The sequence below is a fragment of the Tachysurus fulvidraco genome, chromosome 18 (genome assembly GCF_022655615.1).
Source record: "Tachysurus fulvidraco isolate hzauxx_2018 chromosome 18, HZAU_PFXX_2.0, whole genome shotgun sequence".
In the NCBI taxonomy this organism is placed as follows: domain Eukaryota; kingdom Metazoa; phylum Chordata; class Actinopteri; order Siluriformes; family Bagridae; genus Tachysurus; species Tachysurus fulvidraco.
Genome location: NC_062535.1, coordinates 18369796 through 18392885, shown reverse-complemented (window position 1 = coordinate 18392885; position 23090 = coordinate 18369796). Strand labels below are relative to the sequence as shown.

Genomic DNA, 23090 nt, shown 5'->3' with positions numbered 1-23090 from the left:
TCCTCGTCCTTTATTATCCGTACTGCTTCCGGAGTGTCACCGAGTGGATTACGTTCTCCCGTTTCCAGCACAGTGCCGCGATTCTCCTACGCGCCTGTGTACTTTCTTTTATGGACTGCCTCTCGTCTTCTCAGGACATAGTAGGCCGCGCCTTCGGAGCGCACCACCAGATTATCCCTGCGTTGCTCCGCGGGTATTTGTTTTGGCTTCGCCTTTGAGTTTGTATTAAACTGTTTTCACTGCTACTTCTGCTTCTGCCTCCGCTTCCGCATAACAGGGGGATAGAGTTTAGTTTTGTATACCTTTTTGTTATTTTGGTATAAAATGAAGAAAAAAGGGGAAAGAATCAAAAATAAACAATGGATATTGTCTCAAAGCAATTTTACACAAAGCATAAAAATATAGAATAAATATGAGGAAGAAACCCTTAGAGGAACCAAACTCAAAAGGGAACTCCTCCTCATTTGGGTGACACCAGAGTGTGATCATATATAATGTCCTTTCAAAGGCTGTATATAGTCAAGTGGAATTTTGGAACCAAAAGCTATGGAGCAACTTATAGGTCCTCAATTCAAACCTAACCTCAATTTTATTTGTGTACTGCTTTTAACAATGGACATTGTCTCAAAGTAGCTTTAGAAATAGAAATATAAAAATAGAGTTAATTTAAAGTAAATTAATATGGAACCAGTTCAGTCACTTTTAGCCAATAATATTGCTGTGTTCACAGGGGCTTTAGTCACCGGTTCTGTGAAGGGCATTACCATGATGTTGATCCATAACACAACGTGCACATATTTTATATATATAACCTGAGACTGTTTTCAGTGTGTGCGTGTGGTATTATAGTTTATTACTAATTATCATCCAGTCCCCATATATTTTATTGCCCCTACACCACTCTATGAAAGTGTGTTTAACAAGCTAAGTTTACTGATCATGGATATATAATGTATCGTGCTGATGGTGTTGGTCTGAAGTAATATGATAAACTCTGGGATGAAGAGACCCTCCTGACTCTGAGTAGGAATTCTGAGTTGAGGTGCCAGTTTTTTGTTTTTCCTCTGAGTTCTGAGCTTTAGTCAAACACAGCATGACGTCCTGATTGGCACACAGTGATGCTGGAATAGACTCCTGACTCACTGTGACTCTGATCAGGATGAAGCACATGTATATATCACAGTACAGCTACGTTAACCAGCCTAAAGCTACTCAAATACATTGTTTTATTTTGTCTCACTGCATAAAAAAACATATAAAACATATGATGTCACTTTGGATGTGAAGAACTCGTGTCCGTATTTAAATATATTTACTCTGTGTGAATTCTGTAACCACATGACGGTTATTATGAATAAAGGACAAACTTCTGCTGCAACATAACAGTATTGAAATTTGATTATTCACACTTTCTGTTTTAATTATGTGTGTTTATTTCCTCCACATTGCAGTTAGCGTCAGGTCCTCATTTTTGGTGGGCTTCTGTGTTTTGGTTCCTGTTTCCTGTATTTGTTTTGTTAATAAAATTTGTCTATTTTGTTATCCCTGCATTTGGGCCTTTTTATCTGTGAAGACACTCCTGTTCTCTGACAGAAATAAATACACGTAATTAAAACGTTATCCATATAAGTGTGTTTTAGCTCTTGTTTAACAGTTTGACACATTGTTCTACTCGGTGTTGATGAAGTACAGAGTTGATGTGTTCACACATATAGACTGAGGTGTTAAGACGACTCTGTACACAGAACATGAACTGTGTTTAATCTCATGTTAACACATCCTGCTCTCTTTAATAACATCTGAGAATTGTTCTAGTTTTTATAGGCTTTTAGGGAACTATTGTGTTGTGATCCATTTTTTTCAGCAGTAATTCAGCTGTGGTATTAAATACACAAGTACACAATACAAAAACATCACCAGTTAATGAAGTAAATGTCAGCAAAGATGCATGACTTGAACCAGCTAGCATGATTACACACAGGATGTGCTGGGCATGTTAGCGTCACAAGCTAAGCGATTTCTTTTCTCGGTTTTTAAATAAAAGCAGCTTTTTAATAGACGTGCTCTGAATGTAACTGACAATGTAAACCCACAGTTGTAGCATAAAGAAGAAGGAAATGGTGACAATTCTGTTACAAAGAGCACTTTATAGTAGAGGATATCATTCAGTCATGAAGCTGAATATTTATATTAATAAAATATAAAATATTTAATATTTTCAGCATGATTTTAGATTTTATTTAATGTGATTAGAGAAAGATTTTGTTTTCTCTCTTTCCTTGTCTGAGTATTTGCTCTATTTCAGAAGAAGTGACTAAAACCAAAACAACAGCAACACTTGTTAACCACATCCACTTCTGCTGACATTACTTTTTGCTCAGCGGTTGGAAATGAGATTTATCTTTTGAGTATATATTGAGCAGTAAGGAGGTTTTCTGGTAGTGTTTGATTACAGATAACAGGGAAGTGTTTTATAATCACTACACAGGAAGTGACACATCACCCATGTGGTGTATGAGTATGTTGAGTGGTGGTTAGTACATCTACTAATATGATAATTAATGAGGTAAAGTGTTTGACATACAGCTCACAAGAACAGCTTCACTCTTATGTAGTCTGATAGAAGTGACAGAAGGCCTCGACTACCCTACAAAGAACAAGATTTGTGACGTTCTTGTACTTGGGCAGAGTTTTAATCCACATGGTGATGTCATTGTATTGCAGAAGATCTCAGAAAACAAACAAAAACATTACTGTCTGTTCCTTCGGTTCACATAATGTCAAGTTCTTCACTTTATGACCATCACAAGCCATTATGGGCTTTAATCTTCAACAAGGATGCAGTGATTATTGAAGGTCAAGGCTTTGCTCTAATGTAGAAATCCCTGGAGCACATCTAGTTTCAGACTGGTAAATTTTACAAACTATTATATACTCAAACTCTCTACAGACTGAGAGGAAAAACAAAGACGTGACATCACAGTTACGTTGCAGTACACAACTCCACTGGTCATTAGTTTAGTATCAGAAACATGTTTTCTGTTCTTTTGTTTCTGTTACATTGACAGCAGCTGTTGTAACAACGACACACAACACTTCACACAGACTTCCTGAGTGGTTTTCTGTCAGCAGCTCAAAAGTGGAAGTGGACATGATGTTGCTTTCTACTCATGACACACAAAAAGACGCACAGTCACAGTGACACGGACAGTGCTGGAGTGTCGTATAACTAATATTTTATTATTTATTATTTTCTGAGTCTGGATTTAGAATGAAGATCCTCCTCATCTTCACCTTCTTCCTGATTCCAGGTAAGTAAAAGCACTTCACATTAATCTTCATTGTAAGTGTAACATTAAAGAATTGGACATTTAGCACAGACCTTGTATTCATGGGCTCCTGTGTTTAATGTAGTGAAGTTCAGGGCTGCTGAGACTTTGTGTTTAGCTTCAAAAGCACACAGAGGAGCTTCACTTCACTTAGTGCATGAAGAAAAGTACATGTTTAAGTGACCACATGACCACGACACAAGTGAACATAATCTCTGTTTATTTACAGTGTAAAACTGAAGAGTTGTTCTAACACTAGTCCTTAACTACATGTCACATGTTTAAAGATCAGGGCTGATGTTTTATCAGAGCGGTCGACCTGCAACCTCATCTCTCTTCTTCCTGTTAATCAACACAAAATGTGGGTTTAATATCTTTATCAAGTAAAGCAGATATCAGATGTCTGACATTAGGGGTGGGCGATATAGCCTCAAAATTATACCTCGACATTTAAAGAATATTTGCAATAATTACATTTATGACAGTATAGAAAAAAATATGATACAACATTTATTAGCTGGCTGGCAGCAGCATGTATTAGTGCAAACATAATGAAGGGCTTTTTCCATTTAATGAGCCGTCATTGACAGACGACCTAATCTGAAGTGTGAATCTATTGTCATAAAGTGGCAGCAGCAGCAGCATTATAGTGCAATAGGTGACAGTCACACAACATGAATCAAATGTGAAAGTGAAAGTGAAAAAAGTGAAAGTGACTTGACATACGGCTAAGTATGGTGAACCATACTCAGAATTTGTTCTCTGCATTTGACCCATCCAAAGTGCACACACAGCAGTGAACACACACCCGGAGCAGGGGAAGCCATTCATGCTGCGCTCGGGGAAATGTAAACACAGTACAAACGTATCCTTGGTACGAGTTGGTAGTGTTTTCCCTGTATAACATAACTCCTTAACACTAGTTTAACAGTAACTAAAGTAATTTAACCTTGTAACTTATCAGGAGCCTGCACAATATTGTTACCTAATAAAATTGACCTAAAATTTTAAGTACAAATGTAAACAGACAGCAGCAATGCAAACAAACCTTCACAATGTAAAACACTTACTGCCTAAAAAAGTAAAATAAAAATGCTATCTAAACTTAAGTAACCGTTAAATCAAATGAGGTATAATATCAGCGCTGAAACCGTTGCATTGCCTCTAATTCTTTGTGCAAACATAAAATGGAAGTCAGGTTAGAATGTCAGTGCTGGAACTGTACAAGTAAACACTAACTAGCCGTCCATGTGAAAGACACATCACCAGCATATTCACTGATGTTGGATTAAGAGCTGATCTTTGACAAGTTACTATACTAAGTTACTATATTTCCGCCAGTGCTGGTGGCAGGGATGCAGAAGTATTTCTTGGCTTTACGGCTGATCCGAGGAAAGTTCACCTCATGCGTCTTCCACATAAGGGGATCAGTGCCACTGTCTGCTGGTGGACGGTTCAAGTATCTGTAATTCAACTGTGATGTTCTCTATCTCAGACACGGCTGTCTCATCTCATTTGTCGCTGCATATCGCTGGCATAATTTGTACTCCAGTGAGTCTCGGCTGTCATTTGTTTACATTTGGGCTGCACATCACCAGTTGTATCACTAGTATCTCCTCCATAGCCTGGTTGTACTCGACGGTGTGTTTTTGCTTCAAGTGGTGAAAAAATAGTTCACCGTAACAGTTTTCTTGCATTTTTTTCAAAAAATTGTGCTTTGTTGGAGGTCTAAACTTTTGTAACCAAACCTACATACTATTAAAGTAGCTCACATTTTCGGTACAAAATCTTTGTCATCAGAGGCTGACATGCTGCTCTTGCTATTAGGTGTTGTTGCTGTGTGTGTGAGGGAACGTAACTACAACGTACGTCATCGTGTCACAGCCTGAGATCACGAGATGACACTTTTATATCATGTTAAAAATTGCACCCGTGTTGTCATGGACGGTATGATATGGCACACCCCTATCTGACATGTTTGATATAGATTATTAGGATGAGAGTTTGGTGTTTATAACACATGTATTATACGTGTAATAATACGTGTATATGATATTCTAACACACACGTATCTCTTGTGTACCTTCCTCTTCTCTTACACTGATGCACCATCTTCCTGGATCATATTTCATTCCACTGTATATTATTCTCCAGCTGGTACTGATGCTGTAACTATAGTAACTGGATACAGAGGAAGATCGGTTCAGATTAAATGTCCCTATGAATCTGGATATGAAGATGACAAGAAGTATCTCTGCAGAGGTAAATGTTATGTGGGGAATAGAGACATTCCTGTTCATTCTGGATCTCCTGCTAAAGACCCCAGATTTTCTCTGTATGATGACAAAACAGCCCGAGTCTTCACCGTCACCATCACTGATCTGAGACCTGAGGATGGAAACACTTACTGGTGTGCGATAGATCGGAAATTATCGCTTGATAGTTACACAGAGATTCTACTGCAGGTTAAAACAGGTGAGTTGTAATGTTCTGAGTTTTGTGTTCCAGCAAACCTTAGTGTCTTTTATTTTGAAAGAGATTTCATTTGAAGGTATTTAATTATTTTTGTAATTTCAGATGTTTTTCTCATCAATCCATCTCATTTTTACTCTTCATCTTTTTATATGGCACAAGAGAAAATGTACTTTGTAAAAAATAAGCAGTTTACATTGGAGTGACGTCACTTAGAGGCGCTGTTGCGTCCGACTCTGAGTTCTACATGTGACTGGAGATGTGTCATGTGTCATGTACATGTGTCAGACAGACTGTTGGTGAGAGTGTGTGTGTGTGTGTGTGTGTGTGTGTGTGTGTGTGTGTGTGTGTGTGTGTGTGTTTGTGTGTGTGTGTGTGTGTGTGATCTCGTGTCTTTTGTTTATTAAACTGCAGACGTGACTCACCAAAGAGCTTGGAGTCGGTGTGTCATTTGTGGTGCTGGGTGAAATCCGCTACAGAGTGTTACTCAGAGAATAAATAAATCTCACACATTATTTCACTGATTATTAAATATTGTTATTGAGGCAGATTATGTGCAGTGTGTCCCAAAAATCTCCATACAGAGAGGAAACTAACACTTTAGTATTATTTATTTAAAAGTCTTTTACTCACTCACTCACTCACACACACACACACACACACACACACACACACACACACACACATTCTTAAATTCACACAAAAACTCACTCACACACTTACTTACGTACTCACACACACGCACACACACACACACACACACACACACACACACACACACACACACACACACACACATCCACTCACTCACTGACAGACTCTCAAACACACACACACACACACACACACACACACACACACACACACACACACACACATTCACTCACTCATATCTATGTGAAATGGCAATGTTTTGTAAATGAAGTTAAATGTATTAAAAGTCTTCATTTCCTCTTGTGGAGACTTTTGTGATGTTCTGTACAATAGACCTGATTTAATAAGGGTGTAAACTCAGAGTGATAAATGGACTGTTTCCTTTCTTCCAGTTGATCCCACCATCAGTTCTGTCTCACACACCACACACTTCACTCCAACCCATGGGGACACGACACATTCAGTAACAGGTATGAACTTTTTTACCTGACTTCTTCTTCACATTTCTCTCACATCATTAAATCTGTCTCTTTTTTTATTTCAGATAAGTTACTAACTTATACTACCCACAAAACCCCCATCACTTCCTCATCTCAGGGTATGTAGAATATCTACCATGTTATTTTAAACCTGCTGCTCTGCTCTGTGCTTTAACACCTGACAGGAAGTAACTGTAGACCCATTACCATGTTTTCATTTCCTTTTAACCACCAACATCACAGCACCTTTTAAGGATGAACATGTCACAGAATACACACATTACAAACAGAATACACACATTACCTACAGAATACACACATTACAGACAGAATACACACATTACAGACAGAATACACACATTACAGACAGAAAACTCAATTTAGGCCAAAACATTCATGGGAATTTATTTTTCACAAGACTTTTTGCAGTGTTTATTATTCTTTTTTCATATTTAGCAGATTTCCCCCAAATCATAAAATAATAATAATAATAATAATAATAATAATAATAATAATAATAATAATAATAATAATAAAAAAACTTAAAGCTGCAGCCACAGTAACATTCCCACCCAAAGGTCTACTTCCCCTCTACACCTGGTGCACTTGCATTTTCTCACAGTTGGTTGGTTGTCTGGACAGATGTGAAGTCTAAAAAGCCTGTTGTTCTTTGCCTTGTGGTTTTGTGCTCAGTTTGGGTAGGTTACATGTCATAATAATGAGTTCCCTTTCGAGGGAAGTTGACGCTGCATCAGGGCTGCCGCTATGGGAATGCTTCTGAGAGGAAGTTGTGTTTGAAGCGCTGTGCACACACGCCAATTTAATGGTTCGGAAAGGACATGTGACGTAGTGATTACGCGCCAGTAAGTCCATATAAGGACATTTACTTCATATTGCTCCAGCTTCTTTGGCTTTAGGAAGCGCTCTGTGTATGTTTGTCAATTGTTTGTCCTGTCTGTCTAGTGCAGGGAAGGAAAAAATATATATTTTATGGACAGCTAGGCGAGGAAAACAAAATATGTTGCAATCCAAACATTGTGCCCCCGCTTTATTGCGGTGAGGGATAGTGAGGGATTCCATCTGTGTACTCTCCGATCCCGCCTGGCAATCTTTACAGCTTCGGCTGCACCTCGTGGTTCGGGTTGTCCGTTAGTGTTGTGTTGTGTTGTAGTGTTGTCCGTTCTAAGCTAGAAGACCGCTTTCTGACCTCAGGCCGCAGGCCACCTTGACACAGGCGACTGCCGTTTTTCCCAGACCTCCATGCCTAGGTGTCGAGGTCTTGGAGAAATCAAATCATTATAGGGCTTGAAAGCCATGGGTATGGGGTGATGCCTGAGATGCTTGCGGACTATCTCTCACCTACATCGCCCGCATTCAGGAAACCTGCCCTTCCATCCAAGAATTGTAGGACTACTTCTGCCCTTGTGGGTAAAGCCTAAATGGCAGCAGGCCAAGCGGGTGCAGCCATGCACACCATGGCAGTTTTGCAGGCCTACCAGGCTGACCTGCTGACAGAGCTCATCCAGTCGTGCCTAACCCCCTCCTAGCTCACTCAGGGAACCTTAGGTCTGTCATCTCAGCCAGGCGGACTACAAAGGAGTCCTGATGCCCGAGGTCTGGGGCTCCTAGGAGAGTCCTATTCAGGAACGATTCCCCTACTGGCCGCCCCGACGCCTATTGCGTTTCAGGGGGCAGTAGGGTCTGTGCCTACTCCCCTTCCTTGCACAGATCTCCGTGGGTTAGCACCTGCCAGTGTGCTGTTTCTGGGCACCCGGGAGGTCACCATTCTCAGACAACCAGGCAGCGTGGAAACTTCTGCCAGAGGTGTCTCAGTGGGTCCTGGATACTATAGTAAAAGGGCAAAGAATCCAGTTTTCTTCCTGTCCTTCGTGCTTCCAGGGTGTGTTGTTTTCCTCCAAGGGGAATGTCTCATGCTTCTTAGGAAAGGTTCCATTGAGCATGTACCTATCCCATAGCGGGACTCTGGCTTTTACAGCCGATATTTCGTTGTTCCCAAGAAGTATGGTAGGCTGCGTCTGAATTTGACCTGACAGAACTTGATGATCTGATTTAAAACAAAGTTAAAGGTTTATGTAGATCCCGTGTGGTTGAATGTTTTCAGGTAATTAATGTCCCCGTCTTTAAGATGAATGAACTCAGACTGTCACCTGATGCAAGGTCTTCAGGTGACTTCTATACAAACTCTAGAAGGGGTTTTGATGCAGTGAGGAAACTCTGTATGAACTCCAGAAGGAAGTGTATCAAACATGCCAGGTTTTAGGTTGTAGCTCATATCTACATAACATGCAGTTAAACTGAGACATGAGGCAAGAGCCAATCAGATCACAGAGCTGTAGCACTGCAGACTGTGATATAATCAGGTTACTGCTATAATATGATGTGTGTATTTGTCCACTAGATGGCAATAGAGTGTGGAGTATGTGGGGGATGCGGGGGGGTACTGAAGAAGTCGTTGTAGCCTCGTGCAAGCTGAGCAGTGAATGTAGCCACAGCATGTTCCTGTCCGTTTCTTAATATATATATGTATATCTGATGTTAATAAAGAAAAGACATTAAAACATCTCAGAAGCTTTATTAAAACATCACACAGACATGCTCTCTGTTTGGGAAATGTTAAACGAATAACAAAAAGAAAGACATGCTGGATATAATAGTGTCTAATAATAGTGTATAAATAACAGTGCCACTTTATACACTGTTTACACACCATACTGCACCTGGACACTTTAAGGACAATCTTTTAAAAACCATAAACATTTATGTATATGTATATTTATGTTTATACGTTATTTCTTAATACTCTAAACATATTTCATATTTTTATGCTTATATAGATTTTATATAGTTTTCTTATATAGTTTATACATTCTTATTATTTTATTCTCATTTAATTTTTTTGCTTTTATTATACTAATGTATAAAATAAAACCTACTCTAATAATAAACAAAGCACAACTTTAGAGTGTTAAGTTCACATCACAGTAAAACATGTAGAGTGTTAGAATGTTACTGCAAAGGACAACTCTAACTACATAAACTCAGGATTGTGTTCAGTTTATAATCACCAAAAGTGAAAGTAAAAGCCAAAGCTTTTATCAGCATGAAAGAATACAGACTTTAGTTCCTATATGACCAAATATTCCAGTTTCAGCCACATCAAGTTAAACATCCAGTCTGAAGGCCACAAAACAACCACATCAGCTTCAGTTACACTTTCACACACACACACACACACACACACACACACACACACACACACACACACACACACACACACACACACTCACACACACACACACACTCACACACACACACACACACACACACACACACACACACACACACACACACACACACACACACTCTCACACACACCTGTACATGCACATACACAAACAGATGATGCTGAACAATTCCTCATGGCTGATAAGTGTCAGGCTCGTCTAAGAACTCCAGGGGATATGCGCTTGATTCCTGCCCGGTTCCATAGAGACAGCGGTGAGGACTGATACATTTTGGGCGCTGCGGCTTATTAAATATATGATTAAATAGTCAAAAAGTTTTTCTGCGTGAGAAATACAATGTGTGGCGGGAGAGCGTGACAATAGACCCAAATGTGTGACTGTCACGTTAATGCGTGACACTTGAGAGCCCTGTATGCACAGACACTCACATACTCACACAGAAACACACACACACACACATATGTGTACACATACACACATGCACTCACACACATACACACACACATACACACACATACACAGACTCACATAGACACAAACCTAAAAGTTTATTTGTTCTGTTTTCTTCCAGAATTCCAAACTTTACCTGTCATCACTGCCGTGTCTGTTGTTCTCGTGCTTCTTCTCATTGCCCTTTTATTCACTGGACTGATACAGTGGAAAAAGAAGAACCAAGGTACTGTATTCCATTCACACAACTACTTAATGTGGTAATAAAGTCAGAATTAACTCATGAAAGGTGAACACAGTGAATGACGCACAACACTGAGGTGGCACTTATGTTTGTAATATAAATACACACACACACACACACACACACACACACACACACACACACACACACACACACACACACACACACACACACACACACTTCCTGTAGAAACTACAAATCACATGACTTTTAAAGGTGACTAAATGCTTTTAGACCTGATTTTCATAATACTGACAAATTTGGTGGATCAGGAAACTCCACACTCAGAAACCAGTCACTGCACTTTCACTGCCCAGATGCCCAAAATAAAAGGAACATCTGATAGTGAACACCATAAATAGGAGCCAATAGGATAAATAGCCAATAGGAGTCCAATAATAATAATAATAATAATAATAATAATAATAATAATAATAATAATAATAATAATAATAATAATAATGATAATAATAATAATAATAATAATAATGTTTTACATTTTTATTACTCAGAATTGCAAAATTTTATTTTTCTCTAAATAATATTTTAATTTTTAAAATGCATATTGGGTGATGAGTGTTTAACGTCTACTGTGTTTGTAAACACATTAACACTATTAATCAGGGCATTTATTAACATTTAATTAGTAAATAAGAGTAAATTAAACGAGTCTCTAGAGACATTAATCCTCCAAGTAGAGAGAAATGTACATGCATGAGGTCCATAGAGATAAGCACCCTTTACAAACTGTATTCATTTATTTATTTATATTATTTGCCTTTATAATTTTTTTTCAAATATCGTCATGTCATCTTTATAACGATCGCTTGTATTTATTCCCAAATTTCAGCCTCATCTTCAGCCCAATCCTTAAACAGCTCTTCAAACCCCCGTGTGGTGAGTTGTGTTTTTACCGATTTTAACAAAACCACAACAAAAATTATTAAACATTATAAAGATGTGGATTTAAAGCATCTGGCATTTACATGAATTAAACTGAAACATATACAGTTTTTAGACCATATTTAAGACTTTAATCTGTTTAAGCTGTTTTTAAGAGCTTTTTTTTTTTTTTATAGAAATGCATGTTTTCTTTCCTCTGTTTTTTTGTACCTAAATTCAATATAATTGTTTCTTTTCCTCCTTGTGCTCAGCTTCCAGCACCAGTCTGTGACTATGAGGAGATTACAGACAGCAGATCTCTTTCTAACACAATTTATTGCACTGCTCAGTTATCCACAAACCTCCCTGACGGTTCTGAAACCATTTACTGCAACACTGAATTACTGACAACTGTTTATTCTACAGCACAAAACCCATCAGATTCTCCTGATCAGGACTTCTACTCCACAGCTCAGTTACCCTCAGCAGTCAGTGCTACTTCACCATCAGTGGTGAAATCAGGTGAAAGTCCAATGTATGCAGCAGTGAGTTTTGAGACCAGCTCTTATGGTGCAGCTCCAACAGCCGTCTACAAGAGCAAGAGCAACTCCTGTGTTTATGCTACTGTAAATAGCTAGTTAGCATTCATCGGAATTCATTCTGAGTTATTTGTTCTTTTTAGCACCCATTTATATATTATATTACATATTACACATCATAACACTTTATTCAGTTCAGTTCAATTTTATTTGTATAGCACTTTTAAAAATGTCATTGTCTCAGAACAATATTATACAAAGATTAATATAATACAAAAATTTAAGATTAATGTTAGACATAGTTAAATGTGTTATATTTATCAATGAACAAGCCTGAGGTGACTGAGGCTGTGATGAGGAAAAACACCATAGAAGGAAGATGAAGAAATATTGATAGGAACCAGACTGTAAAGTGAACCTCATCCTCATTTGGGTGACACCGAAGGGTGTGATTATAAATATACAGTCTGATAATTGTGTATTAATGAGGAGGTTGTTGTCCTCAAAGACCACATGGAGTTGGCATCTACTCTTAGAATGTCTGAATAGTTCATGAAGCAGAGTCCAACTGGAGCTGGAACATCTCTAGATGCCTCAGGATTCTCACAGGGTTGGTCTCATCTCAGTGAAGGTCTGAAATCTTCATGATATGGAACACAACAGGAGCTGGTACAATCTCTGGATGCCTCAGAATGGGTAGAAAGAGAGAAGCAGTGGCGAGGAATTAGTGTAGCTGCTGTTCATACAAGTACTAGATGATAATGTGCATTTGGTCAGATGTATTAGAGCACAATATTATGGGATGTATTATGTGTACGCCGGACTAAAGAGGTCAGTTTTTAATCTATATTTAACCTGGGAAAGTGTGTCTGAGCCCCGAACACTATCAGGAAGACTATTCCAAAGTTTGGGAGATAAATACAAAAATAACGTAATATGTCACGTGAGTAGCAACAGTTTGTAATCAGATCTAGACAGGTAGCCAGTGTAGAGGTGATAAAATTGGGGTTATACAGTATGGTCATACTTTCTTGTCTAACTGTAGCCTATTTATTAAAGATGCAGGACAACCACCTAGTAATGCATTACAATAGTCCAGTCTAGAGGTCACGAATGCATGAACTAGCTTCTCAGCATCAGATACAGACAGGATGTTTCTCAACTTGGCAATATTTCTAAGGTGGAAGAAAGCTGTGTTTGTAATATGGTGTTATGATTTTAAAGACAGGTTACTGTCTAATAAACACCAGGTCTTTCACTGTCGAGCTACTAGTAACAGTACATCAACTGTGTACTGGTAAGAAGTATATAAGATAAGAAGTATTTATGTCTTATTAGAGTTTATCAACAGAAAATTACGTGTCATCCAATATTTTAAATCTTTAAGGCAGTTAATTTGGTGTTGATGAGATATATAACTGTGTATATATAATGTGATAGTTCATTAGGATCTCAATTAGGTTTCTTACTGATGGGCCTAATAAAAACTGCCAACTTTAAGGATAAAGTCCATTCTTTATGTCGCTGTACTATTTATTCCTCAAATCTGATTGTTTAGAAAGTGTTGATTCATGTTTATCACAACAATCCTGACAACAGCACAACAGTAAAAAGTAAGCCATCTTATATTTTAATATAGTTTTTAAAAATTACATTTTTGTAAAAAAAATATACGACACCTGGAACATTCTATTCTGAATATGTATAAGTTTATTTATACATAAATCCCTTTTGATTATGGACTGTATTTTACACACAGATTTATTTCTCAGTCTCAAGATGTTTAGAAAATCTGGATTCAATACATGTATTACTCATGGAAGTTGATGTAGCTGTTAATAGTAAAATATGAGTCATATTTCTGCTTCCTCTTGTTTAACTGTGTGTATATCTGACTTCTTTCACTTTTTTTGTTTGTTTGTTATTTCTGTATTTGGTTTTGATTGTTTTAGATTGACTTTCATTCAATTAAATTATTTGTACACTTTCACAACAGCATCTGTGTAATCTGGGACTATTAAATAATTTAATTAAACAGAACATTAAACAATGAGGTTCCTGTCATTATGTGAAACCTGAAAAAAAATCATCTTCATCTTCCTTTCTTCTTGTTCTGTACCAGTCCAACTGGGTGCTTCGACTGATGGTTCTCAGATGGTTCATTGATCTACTGGACTAGCAGGAGCATGTGTTATTAATAAAGACTGTAAAGCACTTCAGTCAGTTGAACTGATTAAAAACATCTGATAAATGATGTACTGTAAATATAAATGTAAATATAAGACACTATACAGGGCTGCCAACTTTTGAGCTCAGCTTAGAGTGAGATTTTGGGGCGGGGCTTTGGTTATGGGGAGGGGCGTGGCTAGGTGTGGGGAAAAAATACAAACACAAAATCCTTGCATTAGCAGAAGTGTATACTGATTGTCAAAGTATCTGTATACACTTGGTATCTGTACAGAATTTCTTGGGAGATTTACTCACTCACTCACTCATTTACTACCGCTTATCCGAACCTCTCGGGTCACAGGGAGCCTGTTCCTATCTCAGGCGTCATCGGGCATCAAGGCAGGATACACCCTTGAGTGCCAACCCATCGCAGGGCACACACACTCTCATTCACTCACACACTATGGACAATTTACCAGAGATGCCAATCAACCTACCATGCATGTCTTTGGATCGGGGGAGGAAACCGGAGTACCCAGAGGAAATCCCCGAGGCACTCAGATTCAAGTTTCCCGAGTCAATAACCCGAAAAGCGAATACTAAAAAACAGTCCATAACTTCACTGTAATACACTGTACTGTCACCAGCTCACACATCACTGATGTGCCACTGTACTATCACCACTGATACTACAACACTTACTTGGCTGAAATGTCTTTTGTTTAATTTTTATGATTTTTCATAATAAGAAAAATCAATAACACGACTATTATGGAAATTATATTCAATAACTTGACTGTAATACACTGTACTGTCACCAAACTCAGATCACACATCACCGATGTCCTGATATACTACAACACTTACTTGGGGGAAATGACTTTTTTGTATAATTTTTATGATTTTTCATTAAAAAAAATCAATAACTTCACTGTAATACACTGTAATACAACTATCAGGACTTCAGTGATGTGTGAGCTGAATTTGGTGACAGTACAGTGTATTACAGTCAAGTTATTGACTTTTGTATTCGCTTTTCGGGTTTTGCACTTTGCAGACGGTCCCTTGGAATCTGTCTCTTAGGTGTTCACACATAGAGACTTATGTATTTTGTCCAATGTGGAGGAGAGCTGATATTTAGGAAAATTGGGTTGTAGCTGCCTCTCTACATTACTATGAAAAAGAGGTATTTGTGTAATAAAAAGTGTTTAGCTCAGGAGTTATTGACTCAGGCTGACTGCATAGTTTATGGGAATAAATTGTGTATTTCCCTCACAATTGTCACAAAAATCTCACTACACTCTCTGTCTGGTCTCTCTCATGTGGTGCGATTTTTTTCCCTTACTACTGCACGAGTCTGCATGAGAATATGGGGGTGTGGGCACTAGAGGGTGAGATTTGGGTCAATTGCCTGAGTCTCACACTGAATGCGTGAGAGTTGGCAGCCCTGCACTATATAAGACACACTGCAAACATGAGCTGTTGCAAATCTAATCTCTGCAAAAAAAAAAAGAGTTACACTATTTTCTGCACTATAAGGTGCACCGGATTATAAGGCGCAGTCTCAATTACGGGTCTATTTCTGTACTTAACCCATACATAAGGCGCACCGTATTATAAGGCGCACCGTACTATAAGGTGCATGCTAAAACATACGGTCTACAAAAAAGGTAACAGAAGCAAAACAGTGAGTTTAGTTTAACTTTATTCTACTATTTAACAACACACACACATTATTTTTTAATCAATCTTCTCCCAAAAATCCATCAAACGTAGTGTATGTATTACGTCCCTGTGTCAGCAGGAAATGGTCCGACAGTCAACCAAGCGGAGCGCTTACTAAAGTTGCACAACATTTTTACAGATTTTTGGAACTCGGTGCACACATAAGGCGCACCGGATTATAAGGCACACGGCCGATTTTTGAGAAAATCTAAGGCTTTTAGGTGCGCCTTATAGTGCGGAAAATACTGTAATAGTTTTTCTATTTAAGTGACGCACATTAATATAATTTTATATATATATATATATAAAACACATTAGTATTGTACAGGTTTAATTATTGATATTGATATCATAATATCATATAATAAAACTACAGTAAGACATCTCTGCTATAAAACAGTCAGATGACATGGAATTACAGTAAAACATAAACACACATGGTTATTTTACTAACAACAACTTGTACTTCACATCTATAATAAAAGTAATCAGGAGTAAGGATTCAGGACAGGTGCTTGACAGAGGAAATCACTCTGTATCATTCATGTCCTGTGTTGCAGAGCGAGAAGCAGTTTCAAATTCAGAACAGTGTGAAATCAAGGTGTACTGAGGGATCTGCTGGAGGATCCGAGGGATCTGCTGGAGGATCCGAGGGATCTGCTGGAGGATCCGAGGGATCTGCTGGAGGATCCGAGGGATCTGCTGGAGGATCCGAGGGATCTGCTGGAGGATCTGAGGGATCTGCTGGTGTCTCAGTAATGGCTTTAACACTGCATGGGTCTAGATGATAAGTGTTGTCACCAATCTCTTCATAATCTTCTGAAGTGTGTTCGAGCTGAAGAAATATCCACCAAGGGAGAAAATAATACAGATATAAACTAACTGAATGTGAATGTGGATTTTAATGACATTATATCTAAAAAATGTTGCTAACCCCAGTAGGTGACTCAGAGGGATCAGTGGATGTCTCAGTGTTGTTGAAAACCGCATGTAGATCCGTACAAAATTTATAGTCTTTAATATTATCAGAGTCCTCTGCAATATGTCCAAGCTAAAGAAAGTAAAAACACACAGAAATAAGGAGACAAATAATATGATAAATAATATGATAATAATCATATAATTCTATATAAAATCTTCCCAAAAATGAACAGCACACTTTATGTACTGTATATGAAATTTTGTTAAAAAATTGCTTCTGAATTCTTGATTCTGTTGGTAAAAAGGTGTTGATTAAATGGTTGAATAATTTACAATTTTACATAACATCAAAAAGCAATTAAGACACTGAAGCAGAACTGGGAATCGAAAATAGGTCTTATGTTCATTGATAAAGAATATAATATAACGGAATATTATTTTGGATCTGTGTTTGGGGAACAATTCTATAGCTGGAAATTTGAATTGTAAAATCTTTGATAGCCTAGTGGTTAAGGTGCTGGACTACCAATCGGAAGGTTGTGTGTTCAAATCCCACATCCACCATGCTGCCACTGCTGGGCCCTGAGCAAGGCCTCAATTGCTTAGTTGTATAAACACAAGATAAAATATAAGTCTCTCTGGATAAGGGCATCTGCTAAATGCTGGTAAATGTAAAATTGGTCACTGCTAACCCAGACATCTCCCCAGCTGACCACCAGAGGGCAAACCTGCACACATTGTTTAACGTCTTCTTGTCTTTAACTTTTCCCTTCATGCTCAGGCTCACCTGCTGTATGTTTGCTCATTATTCATCTGTTGGTTCCACTGTGTGTCTGTGGCTTCATTCATTCATTCATTTTAAGCCTAGTGTTTGTTTTGTCACTTCATGGTTCACTTTTCTGCACTTGCCTCTGCCTTCACCTTCTAATACTGTCACAGCTCATAAAATATCAACAATTTAAATCCAGTGACTCTGTAGTCAAGTCAATAAGGACTGATGTAAAAAGAGGAAACAAATAGCAACACAATGTTGAACAATTTGTGTCACATTGTGCTGAAAAATTGTGCTAGAGATTAATGATGTTTACTAAATACAGAAGTCTTCTCATCTCTATGGTCAGTAAGAATAGCTCACCTGTCTGTTATTTAACTGATCCGGGTTAGAAGAGGATCTGAGATCTGTGGAGAAAAGCAGAGAAAAATTTAAAATGTGTTTTACAATAAAATAAATAAATAAATAAATAAACACATTAAATGTTCTGCGATCAGAAATGTGGTGTAGTGTGGTGTGGTGTGGTGTGTGATGTGTGATGTGCTGTGTGATGTGGTGTGTGGTGTGGTGTGTGTTGTGTGATGTGGTGTGTGGTGTGATGTGGTGTGGTTTGATGTGGTGTGGTTTGATGTGGTGTGGTGTGACTGCAGACATGATCGTTACCGTGTTTATTCCGTTTCCATTTAATGAACACGTAGAGAACAATAGCAAAGAGCAGGAGAACCACACAGACTGAGAGAATGATAATCACGGAGGTACCTGAAACAAACCAAACCACAAAAATTATTTAATAAAAGCAAATCTGTATGCAAAAAAGGGATTTTATTAGTTTTTATATAATTTTAACTATATGTATTTTACCTGATGTATGGGATAAAGATGGCGGTAATGTCGTCATGGTGGTCTGTTTCATTGTTGTTCTTGCCATCTGTAGAATCATGTGATATCATGTGTGATATCATGTGTTTGTGTGTGTGTGTGTGTGATACTTAGATTTATTTCAAGCTAACATCCACCAAATATAATTTATGTACCAAATACAGTATATATTCTTATTTACACAATTAATGACAGAGTTTTTTGCTTTTTGTTTACAGACTAAACCCTCATACACACGTCAGCAGTTTACTCTGTTGTGTGTCTCAGATTTAGCATCGCATTACAATCATTACATAGAGTCTGATGCACAATAACACAAAGCAGGACCAACAAGTAAGTAAACTTAAATCTCACCTGGAATGAGACAACTGATAAAAACGAGCCAAGTGTTAAATTCAAGCGATTCTTCGGCTGCAATCCACGTTACTGTTTTATGCTTTTATCTTGTCAGAATCTTTTTCTGTCAATTAAATAGTATATTACTTCCTCCTCCCTCCCTCCCTCCCTCCCTCCCTCCCTCCATCCCTTCCTCTCTGTAAAGGTGACACCCTAGACTTCTACTTTTCCACACTTCTACATAATAATAATAATAATAATAATAATAATAATAATAGTATTTGTTTATATAGCACTTTCTGACATAGTTGTATTTAAATACAGTTGATTATAATATGAAATAAAACAAAGAAAAATATTATCAAACAGTGGGCATAGTAATAAAGGCAAATAGCAAAATGAAATAGGACTCTGAACATTTTCACTCAGTCCCTTTCACTTAGTGCTTTATCCTGATTAGGGTCACAGTGGGTCTGATGGCTGTCCCACGAACACTAATGTCAGGTGAGGAATCACTGAATGTGCTAAAGAAGTTCAATGCTAAAATGATTTTAGGGGTTATTTTTGTTCCCCACTGATCGATGGAGCCTAAAAAGGTAAAATGCTAAAGAATTAGATAATAAACAATAATAAACTCTGTGTGTGAAGGTGTTTTGCTATCAATAGATTTATAAAAATTTGTTAAAATATGAAAAAGAAAAAAGCAGCTGAAAAGCAGATTACAAGAGAAATAATGCAAAAAAGTTACTAATAAGATCCTGTTTTTATAACATGCTTATATTCTTGCTTCTGCATTTTACACAAGCTGATGGAAGTCATGAGGATGATAGACTGACTGAAAATCAATCTTCTTTTTACAAACCATAATGTGCTGTCTGGTGTGTTAATTTATTTAACCCTCCTTTTTTACTCCTATGCAAAGTAGGAGCGCAGAGTCAACTTGACCTTGTCTGTTTCGACTGCTTATAAAAAAATTAAGTATATATGATAGTATATATGCCATTTTTTTCCATTTGACAATTTTTAATGTCAGCAAATAATAAAACCTGTTTTTTTCCCAGGTCAAATTGACTTGGATGCTAATAAATCAAATTCTACAATGATCACCATCCTGTGTGTAATATCGATTTTACACTTGTAATATCTATTTTGCCCACCAGATGTCATCTGATCAACCAACAACAGGCTACACACACACACACACACACACACACACACACACACACACACACACACACACACACACACACACTCAAAAACATGGCATAATTTTATGTGAATAAAACTTCTTTTACACTCCTTATGGTTTTTTATTATACTTAATTTATGAACGATAAAGCTTATGACATTATGCCATGTTATTGAGTGAAATAAGTAGAAATTATTAAATATTATTTTAGATAACCACTGACTGATAAATGTCAAACATTACACAGCATATCTCCAGGCCAAAGCTGACTGATGCAACTAAATTTATAAATAAGAGAGGAAACAAATAGGATTTGCAAAACACATGTATTTTATTTTTTAACTTCTTTATAAAAATATGAAAGTGTGTGTGTGTGTGTGTGTGTGTGTGTGTGTGTGTGTGTGTTTGTGTCTGAGAAATGTTTACAAATGTGTAGCTTTTGTTTTGTCTAGAGGCCAACTGAACTGCAATACCGAATGCTTTGAACAGTGTTTGACTGTGTGTGTGTGTGTGTGTGTGTGTGTGTGTGTGTGTGTGTGTGTGTGTGTGTGTGTGTGTGTGTGTGTGTGTGTGTGGGTGGGTGGGTGTGGTTGTTGGTAGCTTGGTGGTAGATAAGATTTTGTCCCCAGCTGGACAAATGCATATAACAAGTGGGAAATATTTACAAATGAATAGCTTTTGTTGTTTCTGGAGGCCTAATCAATTGCAATGCCCAATGCTTGTGTGTGTGTGTGTGTGTGTGTGTGTGTGTGTGTGTGTGTGTGTGTGTGTGTGTGTGTGTGTGTGTGTGTGTGTGTGTGTGCATGTGTCTGTAGCATTATTTCGGTATTTCATATTTTGCCCTCTGCTAGGCAAAGGCATATCAAAAGTTTGAAATATTTACAAAAGTTTTCTGGAGGCCTAACAAAATTCAATGCCCAAATGTGTGTGTGTGTGTGTGTGTGTGTGCATATGTTAGTGGACATTTTATATGTGCATTTTTGTGTCTGTATGTATGTTCATTGCGCTGAAAAGGGCAAAAGTGTGAGCTTTAGTATTGCCCCACTAAATATGGCCGGGTCCAAATGATCCAAAACACAAAGTATATATTGGTCCGAACACATAGTTCAACGAAAATAGACAAAATGAATAAAAATAATAATTTGGAACAATCCTGGTAAATTTCAGGCAAATATGTGGAAGAAAATCCAAGTTATGACACATTAAACTTTCATTAAACCTTCCAGCAGGGTCAGATAGACCCGAGGAAAAAAGTAAGGTTAAATAACAGAATTATATCTTGTAGCGTTCATTATTTATCTCACTGTACTGATAGTTTAAAATAGTGAACATAAAAGTTACAGAAAGCAGAACAGACTTGTACTTTTTCACCCACTTCCTCTACACATTCAGAGATTTATTAGGAAATGTCATAACATTGTTTAATCACACAGTTATCATGATAATTCATGTGATGTTATTGGTTTGTGTATAAAGTGCATGTTAGGAACCATCAGACTTTGACAGATAAATCAGTGGTAAAATTTAAGGGCTTAGTGAGTAAATCAGAGGGGTTAGTGGGAAAAGGAAAAGGATAGGGGTAAATCAGAAGGGTTGATAAGTAAATTAAAGGGGTAGGGGTAAATCAGAAAGGTTGATAAGTAAATTAAAGGGTTAGGGGTAAATCAGATGGGTTAGTGGGTAAATTAAAGGGGTAGGGGTAAATCAGAGGGGTTAGTGGGTAAAGTATCAGGGTACAGGTAAATCAGATGGGTTATTGGGTAAACTAAAGTAGTAAATATGAAGTGTTAGTGGGTAAATTAAAGGGGGTATGGGTAAATCAGAGGGGTTATTGGGTAAATTAAGAGGGTACAGGTAAATCAGAGGGGCTAGTGGTTAAATTAAAGAGGTAGGGGTAAATCAGAGGGGTTTGTGGGTAAATTAACAGGGTACAGGTAAATCAGAGGGGTTAGTGAGTAAATTAAAGTGGTAGGGGTAAATCAGAGGGGTTGAAGGGTAAATTAAAGGGGTAAGGTGTAAACGATGTGCACACATTGATGATTATTACTAACTTTAATGATTACAATATTTAAAGTGTGAGCACTGAGTAGAAATTTTGATCATCAGTGTCTGGAGATGAAGTGTCACTTTTACCAGCTGGACTGAGAGCCATAAGAGTCTGGGGTTTCTGACCGGTGGCATAAACAGTAGAAACAGAAATTCATACTTTTATACTCATAAATTCATACTTTTATAAAGTATGCGGAGTTTACTACTGTATGTAGACACACAATCGATTTGTCAGTCAGTCAATAAGCAAACAAGCAAATCCATCCATCCATCCATCCATCCATCCATCCATCCATCCATCCACCCATCCATCCATCCTGTCTCTTTACAAGCCTTCAAAAAACAGTTGTGTTGATTAAATTGTTGAATGATCTAGAATTTTACATAACATAAAAAAGCAAGAGAGAGACTGAAGCAGAAAAGGGAATCGAAAATAGGTCTTATGTTCATTGATAAAGAATATAATATAATGGAATATTATTTATAAATTTACACCACAACCAATTATTAACTTATCCATCAGAAGACATATGGTACTGTCACAACCGGAAGCGGAAGGAGACAGACCCGTATGCAGGATAGCTTCAAATAAAAGGGGTTTAATAAATGATAAAGACAACGACATAAAGACGATAACAAAAGTAATACAAATGAAGACACTTAACAGAGACTAGACATGACGAGGGCAGACGAAGGCGGGGCAGACACGTGATGAGAAAGATAAACAAAAACGGC

The 23090-nt window shown here is 37.6% G+C and overlaps 2 protein-coding genes across 2 annotated transcripts in view; both read left to right on the top strand.

Moving 5' to 3' along the window:
- The window catches only part of LOC113643844 (mucin-6-like), a 193561-nt gene extending 180992 nt beyond the window's left edge, over window positions 1-12569 (top strand). The window contains exons 11-15 of the mRNA XM_047803533.1: window positions 6848-6925; window positions 7000-7053; window positions 10772-10876; window positions 11745-11791; window positions 12049-12569. Of these exons, the coding sequence (XP_047659489.1) occupies window positions 6848-6925; window positions 7000-7053; window positions 10772-10876; window positions 11745-11791; window positions 12049-12414 (650 nt within the window). The 3' untranslated portion in view covers window positions 12415-12569. The remainder of the gene's footprint in view (window positions 1-6847; window positions 6926-6999; window positions 7054-10771; window positions 10877-11744; window positions 11792-12048) is intronic.
- On the top strand, window positions 2941-6506 carry LOC125139449 (CMRF35-like molecule 3). The gene is made up of 3 exons (XM_047803632.1): window positions 2941-3311; window positions 5484-5804; window positions 5907-6506. Exons 1-3 carry the CDS (start codon window positions 3272-3274, stop codon window positions 6005-6007), a joined length of 462 nt encoding a protein of 153 aa, XP_047659588.1. The 5' UTR covers window positions 2941-3271; the 3' UTR covers window positions 6008-6506.
- Window positions 12570-23090: the final 10521 nt, after the last annotated feature.

Coding starts and splice junctions, on each gene's coding strand:
- LOC125139449 (XM_047803632.1), top strand. CDS start 3,272: ATGAAGATCCTCCTCATCTTCACCTTCTTCCTGATTCCAG. Junction 3,312..5,483: donor CACCTTCTTCCTGATTCCAG/GTAAGTAAAAGC, acceptor ATTATTCTCCAG/CTGGTACTGATGCTGTAACT. Junction 5,805..5,906: donor TCTACTGCAGGTTAAAACAG/GTGAGTTGTAAT, acceptor TTGTAATTTCAG/ATGTTTTTCTCATCAATCCA.